Source organism: Gambusia affinis, linkage group LG20, assembly GCF_019740435.1.
Source record: "Gambusia affinis linkage group LG20, SWU_Gaff_1.0, whole genome shotgun sequence".
NCBI lineage: Eukaryota > Metazoa > Chordata > Actinopteri > Cyprinodontiformes > Poeciliidae > Gambusia > Gambusia affinis.
The window spans coordinates 10,630,395-10,643,183 of record NC_057887.1 but is presented as its reverse complement, the minus strand read 5'-3'; the positions used below and the strand labels follow the sequence as shown (position 1 = coordinate 10,643,183).

The 12,789-nt window shown below is 39.1% G+C and overlaps 1 protein-coding gene across 1 annotated transcript in view; it reads right to left on the bottom strand.

Annotated features, from left to right (window-relative positions):
- The window catches only part of LOC122823436 (thyroid hormone receptor alpha), a 124,840-nt gene that overhangs the window by 10,874 nt on the left and 101,177 nt on the right, over positions 1 to 12,789 (bottom strand). The window contains exons 5-9 of the mRNA XM_044103062.1: positions 10,201 to 10,262; positions 6,500 to 6,600; positions 5,762 to 5,909; positions 4,880 to 5,085; positions 78 to 224 (exon numbers count right to left, since the gene is read on the bottom strand). Of these exons, the coding sequence (XP_043958997.1) occupies positions 78 to 224; positions 4,880 to 5,085; positions 5,762 to 5,909; positions 6,500 to 6,600; positions 10,201 to 10,262 (664 nt within the window). The remainder of the gene's footprint in view (positions 1 to 77; positions 225 to 4,879; positions 5,086 to 5,761; positions 5,910 to 6,499; positions 6,601 to 10,200; positions 10,263 to 12,789) is intronic.

The following is a 12,789-nucleotide window of genomic DNA, read 5'->3' as shown; positions in this document are numbered from 1 at the left end:
AACACTCACAGCCTGACAGAGGCATTCATCTGTGCACGAACTGGTCGTCTGTTGCCAAATAATCAACCTTTTCTCACCTCAGAGAACATGGGCAGTTTTTTGGCAAAGTCGACTACTCGGGTGATGGCAGGGGTGATGATCTTGGTGAATTCGCTGAAGGCTTCCAGGTCCACCTTGTCTCCGTCGGACGTCGGGGCAACCGGAGATTGGCCAATCTTCTCTGGCTGCATTGGAAAAAAAGGCAGTGATTAGTGCTGGGTGTTAAGCAATCCTTAAGAGATAACGCCTGAAGACGACATTCTTAAGGTTCTTGCTTTTCAGCGGTATCTGTCAAGACATACCTTACAAGGATCAAAACCTTCATCATGTTCCTATAAGAGAATTGTGCAGCTTTTGTTCGTCTTTGCAGGGTGCACGGTTAAGGCTAATAATTTTTTGCGCATTTTTATTATCATCACTAATTGGTTTGACAAATTCCTTTGGCTTCAGCTCTTGTGACAATGAAACACATTTGTCATCGAGGTTAAGGCTGATGTCTCACAACCCCCCATCCATTGCTCATCTCAAAATAATTGAAACATTTCCAGTTTTTTTAAATTTATTTGACGCATCATTTTTCTTTCACCTTCTTCTTCATAATTACGCTCCACTTTATCTTGACCTATTACATAAATTCTCAATAAAATACACTTTCATTTCAGGGTCTAATGTGACAAATGGGGAAAGGTCAAAGCTTTGCATTCAGAAATTTGTGTAAATTGAGGTGTGATAATGATACACATTGTGTCACCTTCCACTGAATAAAGCATGTGTCAGAGCTATAGCAATTAATTTAAGTTGGGCTCCGGCCATGAACAGGATAAAACTAAAGCAGGAGAGTACTCATCGTAAACAGTAAGTCATCAATCATGAAAGATGGAGACGGATGCTGTGAAAGAGCCAAAAACCAAGCATAGTGTTTGTAGGTGGAAATCAGGGACATTTTTTAGATCACTGTGAAGAAAATGGCTGTCAAGGGAGAGGCCAGAGAATCAGCTGCAGGTTATACATACTGAAAGCATAACACTCCTTCCGCAGACTTTCAGTCATATTTTACTTTGTGTAATGGCTTTTGTCTGTGCAGAGTTCATCCTTAATCCCAGTGTGATTAGAAAAAGCACGGAGAACCTAAAAAAATGGCAGCAATAAGCAAAAAGAAGTCTTCCTAGTAAGCTCTGCAGATTACCTAGATAAATGCAGGGGAAAACTTTTGGAAGCTGATGGGGATTAATCACGGTGCTTTTCTATTTCCAAATCAGTCCGATTTTTAAAATAACTGAGGACCTTTGATAGAACTAATAGAAAATGTCTGTTTTAGGATTTATGTGGAATGCAAGCTTACTTCTTTGTCTCTTCTTGGGTCTCGTTTTCAATTTAAAAAGAAAAACAAAGGTGGACTGCTCCAAGGTTCCCACCCATTAATTGCGTAAACACTCCACACTTTTCCAGACTCAACTTTTCAGACCTCGTTTTAAAGTACACCATCAATTTATGACTATGGAAGGACAGAAGAAAAGACACATGTATGGAATGGAATGAATGAAAAAGGGAAAAGCACCGGGAGAGGAAGAAAGCAAGGAAAGAATGAAGGTGCAAAGAAAGGACACAGTGTAGGAAGACGAGAAGGAAAGAAGAAAGAATGCAAAATAGAGGAAAGAAAAGTAAATAGAGGGTGGAAAGAAGAAGAAATTTAAAGACGGAAAGACAGGAAGAACATAAGGAATGATGGAAAAGAAAAACAAAAAGACACAAAGATGGAATTTATGAGACAAGGAAGGAAAAAATAAGAGGGGGAAAAGAAGGAAGGCAAGAAGAAACAATAGAATGGAGGAAAAAGAATGAGAACAAGAGATGAACAAAAATAACGATACAAGGAAGAAAGAAAAGAAAGAAAACAAAACAAATGAAAGGAAAAAGAGAAAGAAAGTCAAGTTTCAGAAAGTCAGTCTGGAGTCTGTGGAATCAAAACCAACCTTTGAATGAAAAGATGTTTTTAACAGATTTACAGACTGAAAAATACCAAAGTGTCTCATGGTGACCTTCACACAGAGTTTCCTCTTGCTCGGTGAGTCAGAATGTAATCCCAGATTTATGGACAGCAAGAGAGCACAATTCATTAGACTTCGAAACAAAGCACTCTAGGACATTTAGGAGTAATTTATACAAGTACTTACTTTCCACCCAGTACTTTTGAACGCTGTCTGCAAAACGCCCTCATTTTCCAACACAAAGCTGAAGCTCCAGTTCAATATTATTCTACAAATGTTCCAACGGCACCAGTCTTAATTCTGGATTCCTGCCAGGGGGCTTTCTGACCCATGATAAGGTTTCAGAAAATTCATGAAATTCTTTTATGTATACGTTGAGATTATTGAAGTTAAAAACACGAAAAATTAATGTATTTAAGATAATACAAAATATTTATTTGCCCATCTTCAAGACCTCCTTGTTTATGTCCAAGGGACATAAACAAGGAGCAGTTTCGGCAGTTTCGGCATTAAAGTGCTGAACTGTTGGCATATTATCAGAGACATTGTCTCTGGAAAACTTGTTCATAATGAGCTTATTGTACGTCTGCTTCATAGCAAAGCCGATTAAAACTGGTCACTGGTCACAAAGAGTCAAGTTCAAAGCCAATTTCATAAATAAAAGATGCTTTGCCACAGTTTTGGCATCATGGATCAAGAATAAAACCAAAAACTGTATGAATATACATAATTCCCAATGATATACAGATGTTTGTTTGTTTTTTTAGATGAGATAAAAAGTTCAACAGTTAGAAGCCAAAAATTATTAACACAATGCAAACATCTGACTGGATGATGTGATCTCCTCTCGGAACCTGCAGGTCTGTGGTATGGAAAGTGTTTTTTTTTTTTCACTTAATCTGCACTGAACTAAAAGCAGATGTTCAATGGGCCTTAAATTGGAATCCGTTTCTGTTTCTAATCGCAAAGACTGAAAACAGAGATTCAGATTCAATAATTGGCAAATGTTCCTAAGAGCAAGAGTTTAAAGTTTAGGACATGTGAAAAACAGGAGATTTTTGTACGCTGAAGGGTTGTGGAGGGGTTTTATATTTTATTTGGCTCAGATAATAGAACAAAAAACCAAGAAGGATGGTGTGTACAAAAATGGAAAACTTAAAAAAGAAAAACTATTCCCATAGTTTTTGTTTCATGGAAATTCATTCTGGATGCATCCAGCTGTTTGAAAGTGCTACTAGTAATCTTAGCTTTGACTTTTAAACAGATATCACACTGCTGAGTAAAGCTATCAGTGTGATTATTGTTGCTGGCATTACATAAAACAGCAGCTTCTCTGTTGGCATTCAAAGGAAAGCACCTTAACTTTGAGATTTCCGAGAGGCTGACAGAATGTTCAAAGTCAGCAAAATTCAATGGCAGGGGCCTCACTAACACTGAAAAACTGTTAACTTTGAGCTTTCTTCACTCAGAAACAGCATCCACACTGAAGGATGTAGAAGAGCTGGAGAGTTCCTGAATCGGCAGAAATACAGCAGACTCAGCCGATTAGTTGGATTTGATTGACTTACTCAAGTTATTGGACTCACCGGAAACAACATCCCTCACACCGAATGTGTGAGTCAACAGCAACATGCAGCCCCACGTCAAAAGGTGGTGTCATACACACAGCAGATAAAGCAAACCACAACTCACTCCAGCAGCAGCAGCAGAAGAAAGGCAATTATTTGTTTTTACTTTTCTTTAAGAAATAAGGAAGCGAAAAATCAAGCAAATTCCTTATCTGTATAATTTATCTCTTGGGGACAAGAAAACATCGTGCATTCATTTCCCAAGAAGTAAAGTTAATTCAATTACTTTCTACTTTTAATTATTCCTCCTTTCTTCTAAGTGGACCTTTTTCAAACCAGAATGCTATCACCACCTTAATCCACAGAGACTGATGCAAATCAATGTAATAAACTGAGTTTACAGTCTCAGCAGGACCTGGTGACCCCTAGCCGTGTTGTGTTCACTGATGATAAACTAATCAAATTCTGGCACGTCACCTGTCAAACAAAAAAAGTCACATTTCTTCACAAGCAAATTTTAAATAAGGTGAATGAAAGCGATAAAAATGTAAAACTATATAAAAAGATAACACAAATACAGATGGTAGAGTCTAAGAATAAAATTAACAGGTGTCAGGACTCAATGTGGTTTAAATTTTTATTTAAAAAAAATATGGATATATATGGAGGTCTGCATAATAGTGTATAAAATATAAACAAATAAGAGCTTATCAAAAGTTTTTACATTGTGATGTACATTCCTAAACCATGGTGGCCAAATCTGTTTTTCCAAAATTTAGCAGGTTTTACCTGTATTACAGAGAACTGTGTCTATTTAAATGAGTAAATGAATAAATTACAAAATGTTACTATACAGATTTGCTTTTGGTCTCTGCTTTGCCTTATTAGACTGAAAAGCCTTCTAAAATATTATATATTTGTTGTAACTAAGAGAGCTCAACTTGTTCATGCTTTGATAAGTAACAAAAACAAGTGCATGCATACTCTTTTGTTTCTGCTGCTCTCAGGTTTGTCCTATAAGGCTTCATACCTCACACAAACTCAGGCTACGACCTTGTGTTTTGGCTCGGGATTATCTGAAGCATTCAGCTTTTATGCACCTTCAAACACTTTCAGAGCCAAACTCCCACCCCGCAGCAAGCTCCGACCTTTAGAGGAGACTCTCTTGGATTAATATTTTATTTTATTTTTTGCATTTGAGTGCCAGACCATGAAATATTGTACATCTAAAAGAAAGTGGAGTTATCTGGAAAAAAAATGGAAACCAGAGCAACGTGTTCTTACCAGGAATTTGCGGTTCTGTTTCCACTGTGCGCCCTGAGCGTTGGTATGCCGATGGGCCTCCGTCACCAGCCGGATGAGGTCCCACTCGGCCACAGTGGGCTCTGGACGGGTCTGCAGGGACTTCACCATCTCCTCCTTTTTGCGTTTCTCCCTGTTCTCCTCAATAAGGCGCCGTTTAGCCACCCGCTTTGAGTCATCCAGGACCACTGGGGAGGAAAAAAAGGAAAAGATTTAGTTTTAGTTTAAATATACATTAAGTTTAAAGGTGGAGTTTTTTTTACTAGAAAACACATTTCAACCACAATGACTTGTGAGTTAGATCACTTATTATTGATTTCCAATCCAAACTTTAATATCAATTTTCTGAATGTATACCAGCATCTACACTCCTTAAATATGTTCAAATGTTGCCAACAAACTCATGTTTCATGAGACTTTATTAAAGCCTTTGTATAATAGCTCAAGCTCAGCCTGAGTGAATGGAAAGCCTCTATTTTCATGCCTTTGCATAAACGTTCAGTTGGACACATAAATATGCTTTCATCAATGTTCCATTGTAACTGAACATGTAACTAGGGACTTTGACCTTGTAGAAGGTCAACCTCCACTCCAAGTCTTTCTCAGCATCCAATAGGATATTTCCAGGATGGTGTAAAGTCTGCTCCACCTAATTGGGTCGTGGGCAATTGTAAGCAGGAATTCAGGATTGTATTTAAGGGTAACAGATTAAATGTATGCCATTTTTTTCTAATTTTTTCTGCTTAAAGAAAAAGCAAAATTATTTAACTTTTGCTCTACTTTACTATGATTAAAAATCCCAATAAAATACATTGAACTTCATGTTTGCCAAGTGACAGAATGTGGAAAAACCTTTGCACTTACAGTCCATGGCCATTCCCACTGAGATGCACTTCTTAAAGCGACACAGCTGGCACTGGTTGCGGGTGATCTTGTCAATGATGCAGCAGCCATCGTATTTGCAGGAGTAGGTGGGGTGGAGGTTCTTTTGAATGGTCCTACGAAAGAAACCCTGCAGGCATGACGAAAAGCACACAGAGAGAGAGGGAGACGGATGAATGAATGAAGGCTTCAGGCAGAGTGACAGTCGGTCACATACGGTGGGGGCCTGATGGGACACAGAGCAGGCAGAAATTAAAGCGATGGAGAGACATGAAAAGGACAAGATAAAATGAAAACCTTAAATCCCACGTCCTACGACAGCTCAGTAAAGTCAGGATCAATCAGTCCTCCTGCTGGTCTTGTGTGTGAGAAATGTTAGCACACAGTATGGCGTAAAAACCTTACATCAAGCTTTAGTTATTTTATCTTAGCTTCCACGAAGGAGTAAATTTCCTATAATCTTGTATCTGATCCAAAGATCCAAATAAGCTGATTTTCAGCCTGTCTGAGGTTTTTCTTTCCTTTCTTTCTTTCTTTTTTTTGTTTTTTTTAAACTTTTATCGAATTCTTCTTACTGTGAATCACATCCAAAGCACAATCTCTGCTAAGCATGTAAGATCACTGTATTTTTACACCCAGAAAAGCCTTGGCCTGTAACACGAACACAAACAAAGAAGCTACAGATAACTGACGGAGGTGAGCGTCTCTGTGGACGCGTACCTTGCAGCCCTCGCAGGTAATGCAGCGGTAGTGATACCCTGTGGCCTTGTCGCCACACACCACACATGGCTCATCCTTTTCGAGGTAGCTGGGGATGTACCCTGAAAGAAGAAGGAACACAAGCATAAACATAAAGAACACATTACTGCGGTGCGCTCATCAAGGGCGTTGCGTTTGTGTCTTTTAGGATTCTTACAGCTTTCAATGAAAACATTCAGAATCTTTCCAGGCTCATTATTCTAGCATTCTCACTCCTTTACTTTCCTTTTAAAAACAATGTTTTACAAAATAAGAAGTATACAAAACCTTGCGACAAATTTATTTTGGAAGTAAATGTATTTAATCCATTAATATTTGTGCAGGTAATATGTTTCAAAAAAGGACAGATGGAAGGAAAAAAAAAGGAGGGAAAGTAAAAGATCAAAAAAGGAAATAAGAAGGAGAAATGCAAAAAGGAATTTAGGAAAGGAAGGAGGAAACTAGGTGGGCAGGAAGAAAGGAGGGAAGAAAGAGAAGGAGGACACCCGGAAACAAAGAACGGAAGAACATAAGAAAGAAAGTGGAAGAACAAACTAAGAAAGAAATTAAAGAAGGACACAATACAGGAAGTAAAGACGGGAAGATGTGGGACACAGGAGATCCAGTCTGTAAGCTCAAATATCTTTCCCCACTTCTTTTTCTACACTTTGAAGCTGGCACTGGTTTAAAGTTAGCACTTTGTGCTAACTTTAAATCCTCCCTTTCTAATTCTACGGTAATTTAACTTTCAGAAATGTTATTAAAAACGTTCTAAATATCTTTAATGGGTTTAATTGGACGTGAACTATATGGAACTAGTTACACTTGTTTTGACACAGGGAATAAGTCATAGGTTGGGAACGGAACAGCTCGTTCTCCTCCTATGCCGCCTCCAAGACTGGGGAGAACCAAGGAGTTTGCTCAGAAACACAGGAAATAGCAGATTTCCAGACATTTCATGTGCTGTATACGTGGCCAAGCAGCTGGGAGGGAAGGAAATGGTCCAGTGCAAGTCGCAAATAAAGTCGGTGTGGGCACAAACGTACACAAACTGAGCGACTTCTGCATGCGCTTTTAGCTCCACAACTGCTCGGAATTTTTCAGCTCCTTCTGATGGATATCACACTGTATCAGGACTGAGGCGGACAGACCTCTTTTACGGTATGATAACAACCCCAAACATGAAGAGGGGGGGGCAGCAGAGTGCTGCAGCAGACGGTTTGGCCCCTGCAGAGTATCAGATTACATCCAGACAGAAGAATCGGAGAACCTGAATCCACTGATAAAAACCTGAGATTCGTGCAACATCTTAGCTTTTTTTTGCATGTCCGTAACTCCAAAAGTGCAGCGAGGAGAATGGGCGAGGTTACGCGTGGTCAGATAGTGACCCAATTCTTTGTCTGGCTTTAACTTATTCAAACAGATTATTAAATAAAAAGCCTTTCCTTCTTTACTCTCTGCGGATGCAGCAGAACTGCAGCTGTGTGCGTGTTTGTATTCAGGCGTGTTGAGAGCTGTGACTGGCAGTGTCAGTTGCGCCCTGATTTTTGGCTTTGCTACGGATTCTAGATGAGGAAGAGGATGAGGAGAGGAAGGAGGGGCAGTGCAAGAAGAGGATGGTGGGAAAGCGAGGCAAGAGTGAGCGCCAAGGGGGCACAACAAGTCACATCTCAAGCCAAATCGATTTGAACAAATACCACCAAGTTCAAAACTGATAAAACCCCACTGGGGATTGTAATAAGAGCTTAGGCTTGCTGAGAGGAAAAAAAGCCCCTGCAGAACTGAAGAAGAAAATATAGAAGCTCCGAAAAGCATGAGGAAAAAGATAAGGAGAACATCAGAGGTAAACCTGTGAGAGGAATGTCAGTGCTGCTGCCTTGGCACGGCCAAACAGTGGTAGACCAAAGCTAGTCTGTGGCTGCTTTTGGAAGCCAAGCCCAAAATCAATACCCCTGCAGCTCTCTGGATGTGGCAGTGCCCCCTTTTTTTGGAACAGGAAACTCAAGAGACATCAACAAGGGTCGCTGCTGCAGAGGCAGAGCCCAGATGAATATTCAGTCTTCACGAGGTTCGCGCCAGAACAGCTGCTTTCTTTGTTTGGATCGGAACTTAATGGATCAGGTGTCTGACGGAGTCCCGTGGTTCTTTCTCTGAGGTCCTGACACAATAGGACTCTGGGCGGGACGACATATGAGACTGTAAACACCGAGGACATTAGGGGATAATCCTGACTACACACACTAATCCCCTGCTGCTGTATGAACTACACAATAAAACATTAATAGCATAATAAGCTATATTGTTAAAAAAAAAATTAAAATTAATCATCTCCTAATTTCAAAAAGCTTGTTATCCTGTCTTGATGTTAGATCCTACACATATTTCAGGATATGGGGTGATGAAACAGCAGGATTTCAATCAGTATCCCAGGCTTTAAACATCTCACAGAGCTCTGCTGAATGATGGATTCAGCTCTGTAACTACCACCATCAAGTGGTGGTAGTTACTGGACTGACTATGAACTCTAAGGCGTAATATAAGACTGCGAAATGAGCGTGGCATGACCCAAAGCAACGACAACTGTTCCTGCAGGTCAGAGACATTAATCATACTCTAGTTTCCATCTTTTTGAGAAACATGAGCAGAGTCTGATGAAGATAAGATGCTGAGGTTGGTGGGCAAAAACCTTGCTTGTATTTAAAGCACTGAATGCATTTGGAGAATGTATTCAGAATGGATTGACACACGGAGTTAAGCCCGGGTAAACTTCCAAGAAGAAATCCTCACAGCTCCCAGGTTGCACCCATACCTTTTTGGTTTCCACAATCGCAGCTCCTTGAGCTGAAAGCTCACAATTAGGGGTGGATAAAAACATCGACTCATCAATGCAATTGCAATTATTTATTATCCAATTCAATATCAATTTGGGAAACCCTGTGAATTGCCAGGTTGCCAGTGTTGTTTGCACCATGCTGAGCAACACTTTCATGAGCTGCATACACGCTTGCTGTGCTTCAAACAAAAGATCCGCAGAAGCAAAGTGTCTTTTGTGTGTGTGTGTGTGGGCGTGTGCATGTGTGTGCGTGTTTTCTTCTCAAAACCTTTACCGTAACACCAGTAAAGAAGACTCTTTTACAAGGCCAACCTGAAGAGAGAGAGGCTCAAAATGATGGCATTTATGGGCCATCCAGCAGTGATGCAGGTGATTAAAACCATATGTAGGCTTGGAGGGAAAACAAAAACATATCTGGTGCTTTATTTTCCTAAATAAAGCCGTTCCTCCCACCGTAATTCTTTCACTGTGTCTTTCTTTGCCTGTTTACCTCTCTCCCTCAGTTCCCAGGATTTGGAGCTCTTATTCTAACAATAAACACGGAGCAGCGCAGAGGCAGACGAAGCAGAGGGCTATTGTCTACCAACGGCAGATGCCCAAAATATTTTTCTCCTTATCTGAAAGCAAAATGTCCACAAGGCAGCTTTGAAATAGCTACCACCAACCTTTGTACAACTGCACAGCTGCCTCGACTCATTGTGAGGAGCTTTCCTATATAAATTATAAAAAAATGTTACATTCATCACTTATTTGTTTAGTTTTCTAAAATGAACATCTGTCTGCATCTGGACAGCTTTTATTCAATGGATTAGGGATCCGTGGACCTCAGAAGATTAAATCAGTTACTCACCAGTCATACTCTTCACCGAACATTGGCTATTCTTCCTCTTCCTCTTAGGGCCATTGAGCCACCTGAGGGATGATAAAAGAAACAGAAAAGGAAATCAAACTTTGATAGATTTTCTGTTTTACATTGAGATCATCTGGTTTGTTTCACAGCTGTTGTGTTAAGCAGTCACAGGAAAGTTACATACACACAAGGTAGCGTGAGGTTCCCAGTTTCTGTACAACTTTATCCATCTATTGAGTTTCTGTCTCGTTCTAATCAGCCACCACAGCAACTTCCAGAAGCTGAGACGTGGTCTTTGACCAGGACACTGCAACATCTTAATAATTTTCTTTTCCAAACATTTTGTTTTAGGTTTGCTGCTGGCGCGGTATCATTGTCCAGTTGAGTACCCAGTTTGGACCAAGTTCTAATTGTGTGACAGAAGGCCTCACTGAGGCCAGTGAGAGTTTTTAACTGGACTAAAAACAGATATGTAAAATTGCTCTATAATGTAGTTGTCTATATCAGAGTCAGATGATCCAAAATTTATACATAAAAAGCCAAAGGGACAATATGAGCTCATCTGTATAAACCGTCTCTGTGCCAGCCATCTGTGCTCTAAAATGTAGAAAGAAACAAGAGTGTTTTCATGGAGCACTCAAAGCCAATACTATTAGGAAGCCTTTTATACAAGTAATTGGGTGTATTTTAACAGTAAAAGCTTTGCTTTTGACCGTGCTCTCAAACTAAATTCAATAGCAGGAAAATGTGTCTGCGGGAAATACACAAATAAGCCCCTTAAAGCCCTCCAATTACATGGCTACACATGGGGGAAACCCCACACTGACAAAGCAAGGGAGAGAACCACTTCACAGGCACATAAACACACAGCACATCAGACGCACAGCTGAAACCACGCCAGCAAAGTTTGAAAGGCATGTTGGAAACAGCCTGCTCGGAAGGGAGGGGATGGAAGGTGAAGGAAGAACACTATCCCATAAAGAGCAAGCGTGACACACAGTCAGGTTGTGCAGTCTGCTAATGTCGGAGGTGTTTGCAGTTCAAAGAGTGTGTAGGGTGGTCGGGCTCAACCTCAGGGAGAACAAGGAGTACCAGCAGAAACTGCACAGCCTAACCACAGAGATTTCTGCAATAATTAATGTTTTATGCCCAGTTTGTTTATTATTGTCGCACATAAGGACACCATGTGGAGCTTGGAAAGCCACTGAGGCAGCATATAATAAGTGCTTAAATAAATAAGCTATAAAAACAGTTTTATTTGCCAAATTAAAATTGTAGGTGAAGGCAGCATTAGTTATTCGGTCTGTAATAAATGGAACAATAAAGACTACAACCAAACATAAAGCTGTTATTCACTTAATATATCTGCTTTGATTTCTATGCAATATTTAATTTAAAAAAAGTTTCAAACAAGTTGAATAACTAAAGCCATACTAAAATTAATGTCACTGTAGAAATGATAAAACATATTTATTTGTTAAGTGTCGTCTAGATTATCATTAAAAAGATATATTCAGATTCATTAATGGACTAATTACATAAAAAATATAAATTAAAATTAGATCAATTTACTGTTTGTCATAAATTATTTATGTAGTAAATATGAATTAATTGTATTTAAATATTTCTAGCATTTGTTTGTCTCTCTATGCAGAACTACAATTTATTATATTATGAATTAACAACTTGAACAGCTTTTATCTAATCCAAAAACATTTCATTTCCTCTATTTTTTTATTTAAGTATCAACGTTTCCTCAATTTTAGAAAATCTGCTTCTTTCTGTTTAAGTGCAGTTAGCATTTTCATTCGATAAATATATTATAAATTTTCGATAGCAAGGATAGCTTCTAGTTTTACAAGTTCCGGTGTGTCGGTGCAAAGATGGAGACAATTTTCTTCTAATGTTTGCAAGGATAATAACTTAAATTCATAATGATATGATACAGAATAAAAAGTCGAAAACAGGACTGCATGCCTAGACATGCTTGGTGTTTAACCTCCCAGTGGGAAAACAAATTGAATTGCCTGTTAAGTTACTATCATTGTGCCCTAATGCTGCCCTTTACATGTCAGACTTTAATTCTAACTTGGCCCTGCTTATGACTCCCTATGCCCTTTTCAAAATCTATAGGATGGATTACAACAGCATAAAATAAAGCTCCTAAAAACACTATGGAGCCTGATTTATTTTGAGTGTTTTGTTTGGAGCATCTTAAAACTCTCTTGTGGCCCAGGTGACTGAGATAATGATCCCTCTTTGTTAGGATGTTGAAGAATGCGACTTTAGAAGCTTTTAAACAAAATGTAATTTGACAAATGTGATCCACTGAAGAACATTCTCACATGTTTGAACTTTTCCACATTTTAAACTGTTGCCAGCAGAAACCTTGATTTGAATTTCACATACAGACATTAAGTATTGCTTGTTTACAAATTTGTGGAATTTGTAAACGAGATGTAAAGTTTAGTCCAAAATTATTGATACTCCTGGAAAATTCTGATCTTCAACTAGTGAAGAATTTTGTTTCTTTTATGAAATTAGACAAGAATCTCTCAGAAGATAATACTACAACATAAAAGGAATATC